At 40.9% G+C, this 18,961-nt stretch overlaps 2 protein-coding genes across 5 annotated transcripts in view; one reads left to right on the forward strand and one right to left on the reverse strand.

The window, feature by feature from the left end:
* Positions 1-103: 103 nt before the first annotated feature.
* On the forward strand, positions 104-14,870 carry GTPBP6 (GTP binding protein 6 (putative)). 2 transcript variants are annotated; one of them, XM_034757754.1, is made up of 10 exons: positions 104-476; positions 4,181-4,318; positions 6,812-6,882; positions 8,370-8,500; positions 9,540-9,610; positions 10,617-10,733; positions 11,313-11,521; positions 12,994-13,142; positions 13,566-13,718; positions 14,294-14,870. In XM_034757754.1, exons 1-10 carry the CDS (start codon positions 128-130, stop codon positions 14,415-14,417), a joined length of 1,512 nt encoding a protein of 503 aa, XP_034613645.1. In that variant the 5' UTR covers positions 104-127; the 3' UTR covers positions 14,418-14,870. The 2 variants fall into 2 exon arrangements, with proteins under 2 accessions (XP_034613645.1, XP_034613637.1); XM_034757746.1 differs by having other exon boundaries at positions 108-476; positions 10,617-10,775.
* A 644-nt stretch (positions 14,871-15,514) lies between these two features.
* PLCXD1 (phosphatidylinositol specific phospholipase C X domain containing 1) overlaps positions 15,515-18,961 on the reverse strand; it is a 31,526-nt gene continuing 28,079 nt past the window's right edge. For all 3 annotated transcript variants that reach the window (XM_034757772.1, XM_034757768.1, XM_034757780.1), the window contains one exon: positions 15,515-18,003. In XM_034757772.1, coding sequence (XP_034613663.1) covers positions 17,708-18,003 — 296 coding nt within the window. In that variant the 3' untranslated portion in view covers positions 15,515-17,707. The remainder of the gene's footprint in view (positions 18,004-18,961) is intronic.

Here is an 18,961-nt window from a genome sequence, read left to right on the forward strand (position 1 = left end):
AGGGGGCGGAGCTTGGGGCGCGCCGCGGAACGTGTGTGGGAAGCGGAGCACGAGCACGTACCTCTCGCGCAGGCCTAACGGTGTCCGAGCGCTGGGCTCTGCCCCTCTCGCGGTACCAGGGCGGGCGATGGGGTCCGGGCTCCTGCTCCGAGGGGCCGCCGCTCTGTGCGCCCGGGGGCTCCGCGCCGTAGCGGCCGGGAGGCTGTGCCCGCTGCTGCCCCGGCCGCGCGCCCGGCTCCTCAGCACTGGGGGCGCCTGGTGCCTCCGCGCCGCGCTGGGGCCGCCGGGCCAGGGGGAGCCGCCCCGGAGCGTGGGGCGCGGGAGGGGGGCGGCGCACAGCGAGGAGGAGGAGGAGGAGGAGGATGAAGCGGAGCTGGAGGAGCTGCTGGCCCCAGGGCCGCCTCCCGGGGCCCAGCGGCTGCTCGTGGTGCACCCGGCCGTCAAGTGGGGAGCGAAAAAGCCCCAACTCACCACAGGTGAGGTGCGTGGGGCTCCCCCCTCCACCGCCCCCCACGGTCCCCAGTGATCGGGGCACCAGCCTCGGGCCCCCCCAATCCTCTGGCTCTTTCTTTTCCCTGCAGCAAGGTGTTCTGTGCGGGGAGAGGCGCCCTCCTTAGCGTAACATCCCAGTGGAGGGAAGGCACAGGTCGTTTTGACGTAGCGGGCTGACATGGGACCCGACTCCCCCACCTGGGATTTACCTTGAGTCGTTTCCTCAAGGTGAAAACTGCCTGTGCCTTGTCTTTGTGAGGATTTTACGCTATCTTGAAATACAACACTCACCTTTTTTTGCAGTGGACCTGGGAACCTCTCCAAAGCTAACGACTCAAACACTCACATTTGACAGATTGTAGCATAGTAGATTGAGGCCTGGTCTACACGGTGGGATCGATCTAAGATATGCAACTTTAGCTACGAGAATAGCATAGCTGAAGTCGACGTATCTTAGATCGAATTAAAATTACGTACTTTGTGTCCTCGCGGCACTGGATCGACGGCCGCGGTTCCCCGTCGACTTTGCTTCCACCTCTCGCGCTGCTGGAGTTCAGCAGTTGACGGGAGAGCACTCAGGGATTGATTTATCTTGTCTACACTACACACGATAAATGGATCCCTGAGAGATCGATCGCTACCCACCGATCCGGACATACCCTTACTAACTTAGCCTCTGTATAATGAAAAATGCTTGTGTGTCCCTCCTATCATGTCAGTTGTTGCTCAGTTCACTCTTAAAGCTTCTTCAGAATCTTCGTGATTTAAATAAATCTTCAAGTATGTTAAATGTTGTTACAAAGCGAACAATGCGCAATTGTTCTCCATCTCTACAGGCAGTAGGACAAGAAGTAATGGCCTTAATCTGCACCATGGGAGATTTAGGTTAGATATTAGGAAAATCTAACTATAAGGGTAGTTAAGCTCTGGCATGGACTTCCAAGTGAGATTGTGGATTCTCCATCACTGGAGGTTTTTAAGAACAGGTTGGACAAACACTTGTCAGAGATGATCTAGGTTTACTTAGGCTTGCCTTAAGGTAAGGGGCTAGATGTGATGAGCTCTCAAGGTCCCTTCTAGTCTTACATGTCCATGATTCTATAATTCTAAATATAAACTTTAACTTGGGAGGCAAGCAGGAATGTTTGGCAAACAACCAGAGAACAATTTATATTTTTTAAGAGTTTGCTATATATTTCTTTCACATTATCAAGATATAAAGTCAAAATGGCCAACAGTTCTAGATCAATATATGTTCCCCCTTTTAAATACTTAATGCCACATTGACAATGATTTGTTGCAAACTTAAGTCTTGATTCTAAAAACACTTATGGACATGATCAACTTTATTCAGGGCTTGTCTTCACTTCAGTGTTAGCTCTAGTTATCTGCACTCAATTTGACTGAGATTGCAGCATAACCACTCCAACTCATGCTAGGCTATCTGCTGCAAAACAGCACTCAAGCCACACAGAGTAACTGAGTCCCCATTACATTATTAGCTCAAACATCAGCGTCACTCGAGTTTCAAGACAAATGTTCCAACAGTCCAGTTAGTTCAAGTCTAAAGCACCACTTACAAAAATCTGTAGCATGAGTTGTGTGCACAGGAGTCAAGTTAGGGTCAACACTCAAATTATACCTCAAGCTAACAAGGCATTGAAGATGATAAGCCCCTACATGAATAGTCTCATGGGGTTGCTAATGTGCTTAATGTTAAGCAAATGCATGTTTCCAGGTTTGGGGCTTTGATAAGGCATACTGAGTTGTGTCTGGTTTCATTTCTCCACAACTGCAGCTAGTTATAGATATGTCAGTCTCTCTGGGATAGTAAGGAGTTTTGTCTTGGGTGACACCACTCCAAATGCTCCTGTCCTGCAGAAATCTGTAATAGAAAGCACTAGAGAGCATATAGTTTAGGGTATTTTACATTTGCATTTGATTCCTTGTCCTTTTCTTTACCAGTCTTATTAATTGGAATGTTTCTAATATGGTCGTAACAGCTGTTAGTGATTTTCAGATATCATCCCTTCACTGCCACTTTAGTAGACTTGTGCCTCAACCAGTGCAGTCAATTTGATGAGGAAACTGCTTTGTCCAGTATAACTTTAAGGCACAAATTATGGGACTTCCACCACTTTCTTTGGGAGACTATTCTTCAGCCTAATTTCAATTTATCTCACTCATAGGAAGTTTATCTAAATTAGAACATAAGAACGGCCGTACTGGGTCAGACCAAAGGTCCATATAGCCCAGTATCCTGTCTACCGACAGGGCCAATGCCAGGTGCCCCAGAGGGAGTGGACCAACAGGCAATGATCAAGTGATCTCTCTCCTGCCATCCATCTCCATCCTCTGACAAACAGAGGCTAGGGACACCATTCCTTACCCATCCTGGCTAATAGCCATTAATGGACTTAACCACCATGAATTTATCCAGTTCTCTTTTAAACGCTGTTATAGTCCTAGCCTTCACAACCTCCTCTGGTAAGGAGTTCCACAAGTTGACTGCGCGCTGCGTGAAGAAGAACTTCCTTGTATTTGTTTTAAACCTGCTGCCTATTAATTTAATTTGGTGACCCCTAGTTCTTGTATTATGGGAATAAGTAAATAACTTTTCCTTATCCACTTTCTCCACATCGCTCATGATTTTATATACCTCTATCATATCCCCCTTAGTTTCCTCTTTTCCAAGCTGAAGAGTCCTAGCCTCTTTAATCTCTCTTCATATGGGACCCGTTCCAAACCCCTAATCATTTTAGTTGCCCTTTTCTGAACCTTTTCTAGTGCCAGTATATCTTTTTTAAGATGAGGAGACCACATCTGTACTCAGTATTCGAGATGTGGGCGTCCTATCGATTTATATAAGGGCAATAATGTATTCTGTCTTATTCTCTATCCCCTTTTTAATGATCCCTAACATCCTATTTGTCAATGTTGCTGGCCACAACCTGTGTTGTGAACTGTTTTCGGAAGTGCTGTTTTCAAAACTACTAGATATACTAAGATACACATAAAACAAACTGGGTCAGTGGTTCTCAACCATTTCTGTACCATTATCTCATGTTACAAACAAAAGAAAGTTTTGCACTCTCTTCCTTCTGTCTAGGCAGAAAGACAAAGAGGATGGTTGTAAACCGTTTGAAATCTATTTATGTTTCTAGTAAAGCAGGAGTCAGTATGGCTGCCAGTTGTTGTTCTGTTTATGAACCAGCATCACTGATGATGTCGGGAACAATGTGAACGACTCTAGAAGTTCTTTAAATATTTCTACCAAGCAGTAAGGCGTTAACATTGTTTTGCTATCACAATTTTCCCACCACTTTTCTGTAAGTAGGGTTAAACAAAAATTATGATAGTAACCCTTTTAGGACTGAAATACAATGTTGATGAAAATAACTATGTAATTTCCTTGTTAATCTGTGCAGTTTTTTTGCCAATATAGTTTATACCAGTTCCTCAAATGAAAAGGATTTTTTTGCTGGTATAACTACATCTAATCTAGGGCTTTTGCTGTCCTATCTAAGTTGGTGAGGGCTATAATTTTTTTACATTCCTAACCAGCAGGCAAAACTTTTTTAAGTGTAGACCAGGCCTCACTGTTTATGTTCTTATTGCAAATGTTGGAAATCTGTGTGCAGAGTTAGGACTGTATACTATAACCTTTTTTCTTTTTCTAATACTAAAGCTGAATTACAGATCGCTGAAGCTGTTGCTCTAATAAACACTCTTCATAATTGGACAGTTTTAGATAAAATAATTCTGTCTACAAAAACTCCCGAGAAGAAGTTTATTTTTGGCAAAGGAAATTTTCAGATTCTGACAGGTAAGAAGAAAACCAAAGATTTCTTAATTCAATATATCATACTAAGTGAAAGCTTTTTACCCTTCTTAAGCTAATTAATGATTATTGCAGACACAGGAGAGAGCTAAGGTTTTGTCTACTCCATAGGCAGGTTTACAAACAGCCTTCGGAGATGTTGATTAAAAACATGAAAGATGGAAATAACCAATACTTGCTGTAAGGGCTTGTTTTACTGCAACAGTTAACATTAGTACACTTGAGTTACTCTGCTCGACCTAGTCTAGCTCAAGTGAGAGTGATCATGCTGTGAAACAACATTTGCACTACAGAATGATTGGATGAGCTATAACTCCAGCTCTTGAATCCCCACTGCTAGCTTGAGCATCAGTAGCACTCGATTTCCAACCCACCTCCTTGCCAGTCCAGCTAGCTCAAGCCTAAAGCACTTAAGTCGAGCTAGAGATTTGTGTTATGGATGGAAGTTGGGTGTGGGTCAAAACTCGAATTTTAACTTGAGCTAACAGTACAGTGAAGACAAGCCCTAAATGTGTGATATATAGTATGATTCTAAATACCTTAAGTAAAGGGCCCAGCTACTCAGCAGAATCCACAAACTAGCCAGTAGCAGATGCCAACAAGAGGAATGCGTCCTAAGCCCTGCCCCTCAGGGAGTTAGGCACCTCAATCTAGGCTGGAGGGAGACACACACAAACACCAATTTCCTCTCTACCCGGGGGGTGCTTGACTCGCCACCTCCACCCAGGCCTGCCCACACTCCATCCCTTCCACCAAGCCCCCACCCTGGGCCCCACCCCCACTCCACCACCTTCCCCCAAGCCCTGCCTCTTTCTGCTCCCACTCCACCCCTTCCCCCAAGGTCACACCCCCACCTCTTCCTGGCCCCGAGCGCATCCTGTTCCTGCTTCTCCCCCTCCCTCCCACCGCCTCCTGCACTGGGGGAAGGGGAGAAGATTGGCTGCCAATGGGTTCTAAGCACCCGCTAACTTTTTCCATGGGTGCTCCAGGGCTGGAGCACCCATGGAATTGGCATCTATGGAGACATCTCTGCTTGGGATCCACAGCCGTGAACCCTCTCTTGGAGTCAGTCACCTAAGCTGTTTCTTGCAAGAATGGTGGCTGCACATGCCTAACTCCACACAAAATTGCTGGTGCAAGTGGATCTCCATTATAACCTTTAGCCCACAGGGCCGCCCAGAGGGGGGAGCAAGTGGGACAATTTGCCTTGGGCCCAAGGGGCCCCGTGAGCCCTGGCCAAGAATCCCTTCCCTGGCTACTCACCTGGCTGTGGTCCGGGTCTTCGGCGGCGGGCCCTTCAGTCGCTCCAGATCTTTGGCAGCATTTCGGCAGTGGGTTCTTCAGTGCTGCTGAAGACGCGGAGCGAGTGAAGGACCCGCCGCATACTTAGAGCGTCACCTGGTGAGTACAAGCGCTGCAGCGGGTGGCGCCTTTATGTCTACTCCCCTGCTTTCCCCAGACCCCCTGAATCTTCTGGGTGGCCCTGTTAGCCCAGTGGGTAGAGCACTCACCTGGGATGTAGGAGTCCCCGGTTCAGTTCCCACCCCCACCTGATGAAGTTAAGCGATGTAAACATGGGTTTCACACCTTTCAGGTGAATGCCCTAACTACTGGACTAGAGAGTCATTTTCATGCTCTCTGGCCCAATGCATATTTAAGTAGTTCTACAAAGTTGACTTGCTCAGTAGGAGAGATGAGAGACCAATGTCAGACTATTCTACAGCCCAGTGATTAGGTGGGAGACATCTGCTCAGGAAGAGGGAGGACTTGAACCAGGGTCTCCCATATCCTGGGTGAGTACCCTTTAGCCTACTGTCTAGAGAATCAGGGAGAGCCGCCCCCCGCTGCCATTTTGTATGTACAAAGTAGGAGGGAGAACACCTATCTTCACCTGGTTGGAGGAGTGCACTGGGGCTTAGGTGTGATAAAGGTGTCCAGGCACTGCCTAAGGCAGCAATGTGCATGCCTAGAGGCAGAAATTTAGGCGCATAAGGGACTTTCACAGCAAAAATGTACAGCGAGGGAGTTTGGGCCCCTACAAGATAAGGTGACAGCTGAACAGCAATTTTGAGGATTTCATTTTCACCTACATTTTACACTTAGGCACCTAAATCCTTTTGTGGATCTGGGCCCTAGTACTCTTCTTAGTCTCCATTGGACAGCAAGAAGCATTCTAGCATGTTTGTTTGCAATCTCAACAGCCCATAATCCATGGACTGAATGGGCCTGGAAGCAGAACTTTATCCTCTCATCCTTGTTGGTAGTCCTTTTAGAATACACTTGAAACACATAGTCGCACAATGTGAAAGCATGTGCTGCTATGCCTGTTCTGTGAACAAAGAGTGTACTTTTGTGTACTGTTAGTCTGTTATTTCATGAACACTGCATTCACTTTTTAACATATAATTAAAATAGCCTTTTTGCTCTAGATTGGCATGAACCATTACAAAATTACACAATGCAATCCTCTTTATTTAGAAAAGATTAAAGGATTACCGCACATAACAGCTGTCTTCTTGAATATAGAAAGGCTGTCTCCACTGACAAAGGTAATTTAAAAAACAATATTTAAGTGTATTTTTTTATGTTCCACATCAGTGGTGGGCAGTCCCATCAGTGTAATCCAGCCACGGAGCTGTGGGCGGCCGTGAACATGTAAACAAACTGTCTGGTGGCCCACCAGCGGATTACACTGATGGGCCACGTGCAGGCTACAGGTTGCCCACCACTCTTCTACATCCAAAGATTGTGTTTGGAATGTACTGATGCTCTGAAAAGTAAAGACCTACTTTTGACTCAAAAGCTGCACATGACATTTTTTGAAGGCAATCTGGCCAAATTTATGCCTGGTGTAATCAAACCTAGTTCCATTGACTTTATTGAGCATTATGCCTCTTACTTCATGGCTGAATTTGGCTCACCAACATCCTGGTAGTCTTTTAATCTGGGTTCTACTCCCAGCTCTGCCACTGATTCATTGGTATGTTGGACAGGTCACTTAACTTTTGTGCCTCAATATCTCCATCTGTAAATTGGGGGGAAACTTAGTCTTCTTTGTAAAACACTTCAGGATTTTGGGATGAAATGTGCTCTATATTAAAATGCTAGGCATTAATATTTAACATGAAATTAGTTATAAATGCAAGCTACACATATATTTGAATTTTCATGTACTACTTTTCTTTACACTTACCAGTGTCCCTTTAAAACATACTTAAAAAGTAATATTTTGTAAATTTTTAAAAACCTTAACTTAATTACTGATGATTCCTTTGATGATGAAAACTGGAAAAATTAAAAATTAATATGCTTTTCACTATTTATACTGTGCTTTTATTTTTTCTATTTCATTTAGGGAAATAGAAACCACTGGTACTTGTCCCTTAGACATTGTAGTGATAGGCAATTTTAGAAAAGCACTGAAAATAGTGTCACTTTCTAGTTCTCATGCATAAGCAGCATCCTGCACTGTTTTGGTTGCAAACTCTGCAATAGAATATTATTCCTTACAAATTGGTTTTATTTAAAGTGTTTAGACAATTATGGATAGAGTTTGTGAAAAGATTTTAAGTTCCACATTTTTTGACAAAAAGAAGACACATTTTTCCCAAAAATTTACCAGTTTTTCATCGTCCTCTCATTTGTGGAAATCTTTCTATTCACATTAGGTTTTGTAAAAGCTTGTTTTACCAAACTTAAACCTTGGACATAATTTAACATGACAGTGGCCATGATTCAACAAGGTATTTAAGAATGTGTGTAACTTTAAGCACATGAGCAGTCCAATGAACTTCACTGGGACTACTCATACTTAAGCACCTTACTGAATCAGGGCTGACCCAGCTTGCAGCAGAAAAAGAACTCCGTGTAAGCTCGCAAGCTTGTCTCTCTCACCGACAGAAGTTGGTCCAATAAAAGATATACCTCACCCACCTTGTTGCTCTGCAGTTTAATTTCTTCACCCTGCTGCATGCAAATTGACTTGTCTACATTGTCCTAAAAAACTCTCAGGTTATCCTATCTTATGTTTTTAAAGAAAGAACTGGAAGATGCTTGGGGAGTGACAGTTTTTGACAGATACACAGTTGTCCTTCATATTTTTCGTTGCAATGCTCGGACTAAGGAGGCAAAACTTCAGATCGCGTTGGCTGAAATCCCGCTTCTCAGGTACCTTCGATTGTGCAAATAGCAGATGTTAGTATTTTGATATAATATAAAGGCATTTTTTTCACAGTCACTAAAATGTTAGTACCATTCTTGAGGGGGAGAAGTCAATGGTTCTTTTTTGTATAATACGCTTTATAGCATGTTATGCCGTAAACTGTCCAGAACAGATTAGAATATAGCATTGCTTTAAGCTTTTCACCATTGACTAGCAAAAAAAAAAGAGAGAAGGAAAAGAAGAAGCTGTTCACGAGATATTCTTACCAAATAAATTTCTCGTGTGGATTTCTAGTTCATCCCAATCCCAGTAACCTGCCAGGAACAGCAGCAGCAACTTTATTCTTAGAAAATATATGGCAAATTTATAGTATATAGAATTAGAATTTTAGCTCTCAACAGAGGAGTTGAGAATATCAGATTAGAGTCTGGTTGATTTATGTGTGTATCCCACATCAAATACACCTGTACCCCGATATAATGCAGTTCTCGGGAGCCAAAAAATCTTGCTGCGTTCTAGATGAAACCGCGTTATATCAAACTTGCTTTGATCCGCCGGACTGCGCGGCGTCTCCCCCCCTCACCTCCCCCAAGCGCTGCTTTACCGCGTTATATCCTAATTTGTGTTATTTCAGGTCGCGTTATATCAGGGTAGAGGTGTACTGGCAAGTTTAATAAAGTATATGATATATTTTGTATAATTATCATTCCTATCCCTGACTGAAGTCAGTGGGAGTTATGTATGTGCATTTGAGAGTATGATTGGCTCCCTGAAATTTTGGCTCAGTCATTTTTTTTCTGCAGTTATTATTTGCTAACTGTGTTGTCTGTTGGGGAGCCAGGAAATTTGGATTCCATTCCCAATAATGCCACTTAGCCATCATATGGCATTGGGCTAGTCACTTAACTTCTCTGTGTCCCAGTTTTCCCAGCTGTAATATTAAATTATTACTACTTAGCCATGTTTGTGAAGTCATTTTAAGATCTTTTAATTAAAGTCACTATATTTACTTTGGTACAAATGTTACTTTTCTTCCATTGCCAGAACAAATCTGAAAAATGAGATGTCTCAGTTAGATCAGCAAAGAGGTGGATCAAGATACATCATGGGTTCAGGTAAAGTGTAAATATTTATGTTAACTGTAGGATTATCCTCTATAATCTATGATCAGGTATAATTGCTTTTTGGAAGCCATGGTAGTTGTGACCAGGGTGGATTGATTTAAGAAAAGGCTATTTTAAATCAATTTAAATAATTATCTAAATCACCAAGTGGAAAGTCTTGATTTAAATTATTGATTTTAGTCAGCTTTTCCATTTGTACTTCAGTTTGTTTTCTAAAGAAAGGTGCATTCTCATTGGCTGATATAACCAGTAAAATATGTTGTTTTACAACTAAATGGAGCCTTTATACTAGATTTGGTACATCTGTTTGCTATCTAGTAGGGTACACTGACTATAACTGTATACGTTTATTTAAGCAATTATATAGTTTAATATTTTCAGATTCTTATTGTATATTTTTAGTATGTTAGAAAATGGTGAAATGATATATTGCTTATTTACTAGATAATTTAACTGTTTGCTCGTGGCTTGTGTCAAGCTGCATTAGGTTGGTAACAGGAATTTAATTAAACACATAAAACAGCCTGTAAAATGTATTTTTATTAAACAAAACTACCTTAAATATTTTGGATACATAAATTGCTGTATTTTTCCATGAGTAAGTTGCCCAGGTGAGTGGAGTCATAAATACTCATGATTTGAGAATTGAGCCAATCAGAGCTCAGATAGGGCTTAGTGGACGATTCTGATGACGTACATGACCATATACATATACACAGGTCACATTATTAGTATTTTTAAAATGCCTAAAGATGTGTTAGTTGCCAAAAAGGGCAATGAGCAGCCTATATGGTTGCTCTGGTATGACACCTTTAAAAGTCAATTGTAACTTTGTCTTGGTTCTGTCTTAGTTAAGCAATTGAATCCATGTATTCTTAAGACTGCTTTGAATTTGTATTGTCAGTTCTCTATCACTGTTTTAAGTAGTTTCCTAACACAGCTTGATTTCTATATCTCTTACTGGTTATTCAGCCACTTATTAGTTTATAATCTTTAGGCGAAACTTTCATGGAAATGCAGTATCGTCTCTTGAAAGAAAAAGAATTTAAAATTAGGAATGCCCTGGAAAAGCTGAGAAGAAAGAGGTCTATACTCCGAGCTCAGCGTGAAAGGCGTGAGTTTCCAGTTATCTCAGTAATGGGCTACACTAATTGTGGTAAGAAAAAACTCCTGAAATTATAACACAGAAGAGCTTACATTTCTAATATTTAATTAGAAGCACTAGCCAAAATCCCATTTCAGCATGCATGGGCTTTGTGTTACAGAATTTTAATTAGTTCCCTGATTGTCTAATGAATACATGTCAATGAGAATTTTGGTAGAAAGGGAAACAATGCTTGCTGTTTTAGTGAGATCTGCTGCACTTCTAGAGCCATGTTTTGCCCTGGATAATTGCTCAATTCCAATTATTGTCAGTAGGCATTCTGCATACTGTACAAGGGGAGATTATGCCTCTTAATGTGTATCCTTATCACTGGTCAAAATGGATACTAGGTTAAGACTCCATTCTAACTTTATAACTTTCTGGAGACAGCCAGCAGATAGTAATTATTTTCAATCAGTACCAACATGAGCTGGATTTACACTGGTGATCTAGGGGTAAAAGTTCCTGTATCCCATTGAGTCATGTATGTTAATCTTACTTGAAGCAGTCTGTTTAAATTGTGTTTTATTCAGCTCTGATTTCTGTTAGGGAAAACCACTTTGATCAAGGCATTGACTGGAGATGAAGGACTGCAGCCTCAAGATCAACTGTTTGCCACTCTTGATATTACAGCTCATGCTGGCTATCTGCCCTCACACCTGGCAGTTATTTATGTTGACACTATAGGGTTTCTCTCTGAATTGCCCCATGATCTCATTGAGTCCTTTTCAGCCACATTAGAAGATGTGGCTTTCTCAGTAAGTAATTGATTCTAAAACATATCAATGTCTGGACTATTGTCTTTGGGACAGTCTTCATCTTTGCAGAGGGGTGGGAGTTAACTGGCTTGCTGTTTATAGTGGTACATCTGACTAGCTTTATTGCAACATTTGGTTGGTGGTGGATACTATCGTCACTATTGCACAATATCTTGTGGTAAGCCAGTATTCCACTTTTATGTTTTGTGTATTTTTAAGTGACAAGATTTCAGAAATAAAATGTATACAAAGTATCCATGTCTGTTCCAATAGAATTGTATAAAAATCTAGATAGAGGTTTACAGAGCTTTGAGAATAGCTTTTTTTAAAAGAAAGGTGTAGGGAGAAACTTTTTAGAAATTTGTTTAAAATTAAATTTATTTCAGTACCATTCAATAACAGCCCAGTAGGTGTGAATAATCATGAAATTAATTTAAATGTACTTTCCAAAGACTTTGCTATTAAAATGAATTTCAAATGGCACGAGAGCCATACAGTTCATATACACTCCCACAGATATGTAAACACCAAGTTAACATATAAAACTCACAACAATGACATTTTGAAAGCTAAGACTCCAACTGTCTTTATTTGTCCTTTTCTGCCTAGTTATTGCAGTTTATGCAAGATGTTACTTTTGGACCTCTGTGTTTAGAAATGTTTACAATAATATGTAGGCCCGAGATGCTGAACCATTTCAAGACAGGTGCTAAAAATAAAAGGTTGCTATATTTTGGGTGCCTGTAGTGTGTCACTTGCAATATGCTTCTTGCCCACATCTCTGGTCATGGGTGCACCAAGGCCTAATATTGTATATACAGTTTATGCCAACAGATTTATTGCATACCAGAGGTTCTCCATCTCTGACACAGGTGTACTAAAGGCTACGGGAAAGAATAAAGTTCTAGAGTGTTTTATAGCATTACAAAAAGCCTGTGTTACCTAGTATCCCAGTTTCTGGTGGCTAGGATAAAAATCACTGCCCGTCTTACAAGCTTTTTGAAGTGGGGTTTGAGTTGTTCCTTCTTTACCTCCCCAAAATTACACAAGCAGTTTTGGGGGTTTTTTGGTGTTGGATTTCTTCAGGGATATTACCTCTCTTTCCGCTGTATTTTTCAAGTCCCTGTCTTTGCTCAGCCTTGGCTTGGAAGGCTGAGCCAATTTCTCCCTGAAACCTAAGAAAATCATAACTAACTTGGTTGGGAGGGTTTGTTTTGAGGCCATATGAGGCAGTTGCAACCCTTTATGGACCTAAGGACCAAGCTACAGACCTACTACACATCTAGCCTTCCACTTTGGAGTAAACATTTGGTCTTGATTTGAAATCTGTTCGAGAAATACAGCTTAATTTGTCAACCTGTCTGTGTACTCTCCACTACAAAGGAATGTGTCTCATGAAACAGAAATGCCAAATATTATTTTAAAACAGCCATTATCACCAGTAATCATATTGTGTACTTTATATTTGCTAGGATTTAATAGTTCATGTGAGGGACATTAGTCATCCAGAAACTGCCCTCCAGAAAGCAAGTGTTTTGTCTGTTCTGAAGAATCTTAATCTTCCAAGCCATTTACTGGATTCAGTTGTAGAAGTTCATAACAAAGTGGATTTGATAGAACGGTAAGAGGAAAAGTACAGTTCTAAAACTGTTATTGCACTTTAACTCATGTTTCCTAGTTGCATTGTAGCATTTACAGGTATTTACAAATACTTGCAAAGAATCTAGTTTTCCAGACCTGCAGGAAGCTTCCAGCCACCTTTTGTATACACTGCTAGGATACTGGTTCCTCAGTCCTTTCCTTCTATAAGGATCTGGAGAGCCTTGTCTTTAGAAGTAAAATAAGATCAGAGCTCATTATCATCTGCAGATAAGATGTCTGTGTAGTCAGACACCAGAACCTAATATATAGCCAAATAGTCTTTTTGGAACACGTCCAGCCTTTACTCTTTTTAGAGGTGCAACCCCTCATCTGCTGTTAAATTCCTGCATCTCAGTTAAGTCATCTGCTCTGCCATCTCTAGCTGACAGTTGTTGTCTTCCAGGTATCAGTCCCCTGAAACAAATACTATAGCTGTTTCTGCTCTTCTTGGATACGGATTAGAAGAACTGAAAGAGGAGATTGAGAGAATAGTTTTGAAAACAACTGGGAAAAAGATTCTGACAATTAAAGTCAACTTAACTGGACCTCAACTAAGGTAAATAATTGTGACTTCTACAGTTAGACTTTTTGAAAGGCAGGTGTGTGTGTGTCTGTATACACATATCTTTTTCTGAGAAGTTGACAAATTGTATTAATTTTGGTTTCAATCTGTGATAAGAATGGGGAGACAACTTTTGAAATTTTGTCTGACCAAACTCAGATGAAATGATATAGTCTCCCAAAGAAGTCTAGATTCTGCTTTTTAAAGTGTTCTTTTGTAGGTGGACATACGAGAAGTAATTCTTCTATATTGTTTTATTTACTATGTATATGCATTCAAATATTTTTTTTCAAATGATCAACCTATTGGAGCTAGAGCCACAGTTGAATCCAATAGAAGACCACAAATCTTAGACGTTTTGTGAAGTATTATACCTCTTTTCAGAACAGGAGTAGCTTATTTTGGGAGCAAAAATAAGAATGTTTCCCTTTGTTAGGCTTATTTGTTTCAAAGCGTGGATTTACTTGCATTTAAAATGTATATAAATGTCATGTACTTGATGTAAAATAAAGGCCTTGTTTTGTGCATTATTGAAAGCCTGTAAGATGCTGATGAGTTTTTCTTTTCAGTTGGCTGTATAAAGAAGCAACAGTTCAGGAAGTGGATGTTATGCCTGAAGATGGCACAGCCAACGTGAAGGTGATAATAAGTAATTCTGCCTTGGGCAAATACAAAAAACTTTTCCCACAATAACAAGTTATTTATTCTGTGCAATACTCTTTGGAAAAAGAACTAATCAGCTGGCAGTAAGGCTATTTGAAATGAAGGTAATCTCTGTGTTCATATGCAGCAGAGAATGTCTATCCTGCCCACTTGAGTATTTTGGACACATGACATTGAGCTGAAGCTGGAGCTATGTGAAATGGTGTCAGTGCTTCCTAAATGCCTCTGCATGGAAATATTACAGATCTCCAGCCTCTTTCCATTAACAAACACACACCAAGGAAAGCACGAATTTCAAACTATGAAGCATTCATCAGTGTGTATTGGAACTGCACAAAACTGCTCTAAACTCTGGCCCTGGCGGATTTGTGAACCACTGTGTGGTAACCAAATTCAATTTCAGCAAATTGACAAGTTTATTAAATCATGTATACTAGTTTTTATGTAACAGGTTTAAGAATAAATATTGTTTATTACTCCTGGTCCTGACCACTTGTATTTCATGATTGGAAATTATAAACTATAGAGGGAAAAGAGAGATTGCTGGCCACCACACAGTTCTTAAACATCTTATAAATAATAGAGGTTGCTGTGTTCATTAAGCATTTTGCTTACTAAAAGGGTAGTACAAATGATTTAGTTAATTATGAGGGTAAAAAGTGCATGTTTCTGTAGAGTTTTAAGCAAGGAAATAGAAAAAACAAAATTTTCTACAACACAAATCTCCAAACAAAATAAGGAAATACTACCTATCCTTCAATACTGTGTTTTTAAAATTATAGAAGATGTTAAGGGTGAAGTTAAATCTTTCCTGCTTAAGAATTGATATCGCAGTGTGGGCCAGAGCTATTGACAGAACTCATCTGACTGTAAAAATCAATAGGGATTTCTGCGTCAGACCTGATGGCACAATATGTTGTAGGCCTATTATGAGCTAACCACAGGATTCCAGTACAAGGAAGCCAAGGAAATTATATCTCAAATTTAAACTTAGAAGAATGTAATATTTACAAAAAAGGAGAGAAAAAAAGACTATGAATGAATAGGAAACAGAAAATGTAGCAACACTAGAGAGAACTGTGAGGCAAATAACTCTGTGTGTATCATAGAAGTGAATAAAAGTTTGTTTACTGGGTAAGAGAATACTGTGCAGAAAAACATCTAAATACATGTAATACAGCATTTTATGCAAATGACACACTGAAAAAATCTATATACACTTTTATAAATCCAACAAAATACCTCACTGCTATATACTAACAGTAAACAGAGAGAACATGGATAAGAAATGCCATGACAGACTGGCAGAATTGTTTTTAAACAATGTTGGGGTTTCCATCGACACACCACCCAAAAATCAGTGTGAAGTTTCACAAAGAGGCAATTTCTTTGCCATTTATTTCTGGAACTCAAATATGATTTGGGGTCAAATAACATTTGAGTTCAGTCTCGTCTCTAATGGATGTTTGTTCATCTTAACAACCCACCACTGGTATAAAAAGTGTGTTGCTCATCTAAAGAATGAGGTATACTGACAGAGCTGCACAATAAAGCTTATGCTACACAATGAAGTTTATACAACACCTGCCTCCTCTGTTCATGGCTCTTGCCAATGATTGGTCCTCACTTTCATGATCAATAAAAATGCACCTACTTTATCCAAAAATAGTATTAACAATCAGTGCATGCTATAAAACCCATGATTTGCAATGTAGAAGTAAGTCCAGCTATCCGGTATCTGCTTTAGTTGCTATTTTGTTAAGTAAGAGAGGGAAAAGTCTGTTTTCAGTTATATAAATATTAATCTAGAGCATAATTTAGGCTGGAAATTGGAAGATTTCTGACCATCAAAGGAGCGAGGTTCTTGAACAGTCTTCAGGTGGGGTAGTGGGGGAAACAACTAGTTTTAAAATGGAGCATGATATGTTTATGAAAGGGTTGCCTACAATAGTAGGGGACTGGACTTGATGACCCAGGTGGTCACGTCCAGTCCTATGAACTTGGAACTCTATTAAAGATACTCTAGATTTACATCAGTGTAAATTAAAGTAGCCTTTAGTCCATAGCATATTCTAGTTCAATTGAAGTGTGAAAAACATTTTTAAAAATTTGCTTGTCTTTTACTGGGCACTACGTAACAGCCCCTTCATTGAAGACATTTCAAGCTCAATGGGCAAAAGTCTACTCAGAGGGCCCAGTTGTGCTACCTTGAAGTCAGGATTGGCTTGACTATAAAATGAGGGCAATATCAGGCCTTCGGAATATGTAGTAAACAGTAGTATGTTAGCATAGAGACTGCTGATGAACATAGTAATAATAAACTTACCAGGGGATAAGACAGACACTAAAGGATCAGTTCAGTACCCTCTGGGGTACAGTATTGCCATTTCCCTCCAAGATGCCAAAATGCCCGCCTGATGACCAACTTGACATATTCCAGAATAATGCCAAGATTCTTTAAGAACACTGTCAGTTTTGATAAATTTACTTACAGGCATAGTAATAATGCTTTAGATTATCAAAACAACGTATTCTAAAAATCTAATTTTCTGTTTGCTAATTATGTTGTGTACTTTTAACATTTCACTCACCTTGGCCCATGAAAACAAACTACACCTCTACCTCGATATAACGCTGTCCTCGGAAGCCAAAAAATCTTACCGCGTTATAGGTGAAACCACATTATATTGAACTTGCTTTGATCCACTGGAGTGCGCAGCCCTGCCCCCGCCCCCCGGAGCACTGCTTTACCGCATTATATCCAAATTCGTGTTATATCGGGTCACGTTATATCGAGGTAGAGGTGTAATCAGTTTCACTGGTGCACATACTGAGATGTTTAGGTTGCAAATGTGCACACACACACACACAAACAAATATTTAAATCCATAACTAACATTTTTTTATTGAAATAACAAAACTATTTGCATTAAGAATATATTTAAAGAAAAAAATCAATAGTAAACAAATTTATTTTCTCTGTTTTGCAAAGATGAGTAAGGTTCTTAGGATATTCTCTAACACCAGTTATTGCAATATTTATGCTCTTCCCAGCTAAATTACACCTACGTGGCAAGGGCTCTAGCGAACTTAAGGAGAAGCCTTCTTGCTCTTCTCCCTCCCCTAGTTATAGGCAGTTTTGCTTGCCATAAGCATTGTGTATTTTAAAGTCTGATTTTGGTACAAAAGTGTCAACTAATGAATCTTCACAACATACCTGGGAGGAAGAAACATCATTTATGTACACATATGATGTATCTGAACCAGGAAAATTGCCTTTCCTGTGAGAGATGATCAAAAGCTACTCAATCATACCAAGGTTATGAAGCTGAAAGTCTTGAAACATCCTTTAATTCAGTCTCATTACCATAGTAATGTAATGGAGGGATGATTTTTTTGTTAAGTTCTATCACATCATTCACAAAATCATGATTTCCTATGAAGTCTCCAGCAATGATGTTGATACATTCCCTCTTTGGTCCTGGATACTGTTGCTTTATCCAGAGTTTCAAGACTGGAAGGCTAGAAAGGGCCATTTTCTTCAAGGATCCAAATGGATGTTCCAGAATGTACTCTAAGTTTTCAGTAAGGTTAATCCCTGCAACAAAGAAACAGTCTGAAAAAAAAAAAAAGAAACATTGAATTGGTATCTGTCACTACTGAGCATTGACTCAGCCCTACATCTAGTGCAGGGGTCGGCAACGTTTGGCACGCAGCTCACCAGGGTAAGCACCCTAGCGGCCGGGCCAGTTTATTTACCTGCTGACGCGGAAGGTTCGGCCGATCGCGGCCCCTACTGGCCGCGGTTCACCATCCCGGGCCAATGGAGGCGGCGGGAAGCGGCGCGGGCGAGGGATGTGCTGGCCGCGGCTTCTCGCTGCCCCCATTGGCCCGGGACGGCAAACTGCGGCCAGTGGGGGCCGCGATCGGCCGAACCCACCACGTCAGCAAGTAAATAAACTGGCCCGGCCCGCTAGGGTGCTTACCCTGGCGAGCCGCGTGCCAAACGTTGCCGACCCCTGATCTAGTGTTTTTTTCTTGAATAATTAGCAGAGGAGCTTCCTCCAGAAAATTAGGTACCTTTCCAGTAACTGGAGTTGTCTCAACAGCTCACTTTCTCATGCTATGCAGATATGGAGCAATTAAAACCAGTGAACCTAACGCAGGGCCACATGCTTCAATATATAGTCACTTAATTTACTCATCCTGTAAGAAAATATTCCCTGATTGCTAATCTCCATCAGTCGAGGAAAATTTTCATAAAGGAGAAAGCCTGGTCTACACTGGGTGGGGGGGAATCGATCTAAGTTACGCAACTTCAGCTACGTGACTAACATTGCTGAAGTCGACGTACTAAGATCAACGTACCGGGGTGTTTTCACCACGGTGAGTCGACTGCTGCCGCTCCCGTCGACTCTGTCTGCACCTCTCGCTGAGCTGGAATACAGGAGTCGATGGGAGAGCGCTCGGGGGTTGATTTATCACATCTAGACTAGATGCGATAAATTGACCCCTGCTGGATCGATCGCTGCCCGCCGATCCAGCGGGTAGTGAAGACATACCCTAGGTCATTT

This window comes from Trachemys scripta, chromosome 1, assembly GCF_013100865.1.
Source record: "Trachemys scripta elegans isolate TJP31775 chromosome 1, CAS_Tse_1.0, whole genome shotgun sequence".
Classification (NCBI taxonomy): Eukaryota; Metazoa; Chordata; order Testudines; family Emydidae; genus Trachemys; species Trachemys scripta.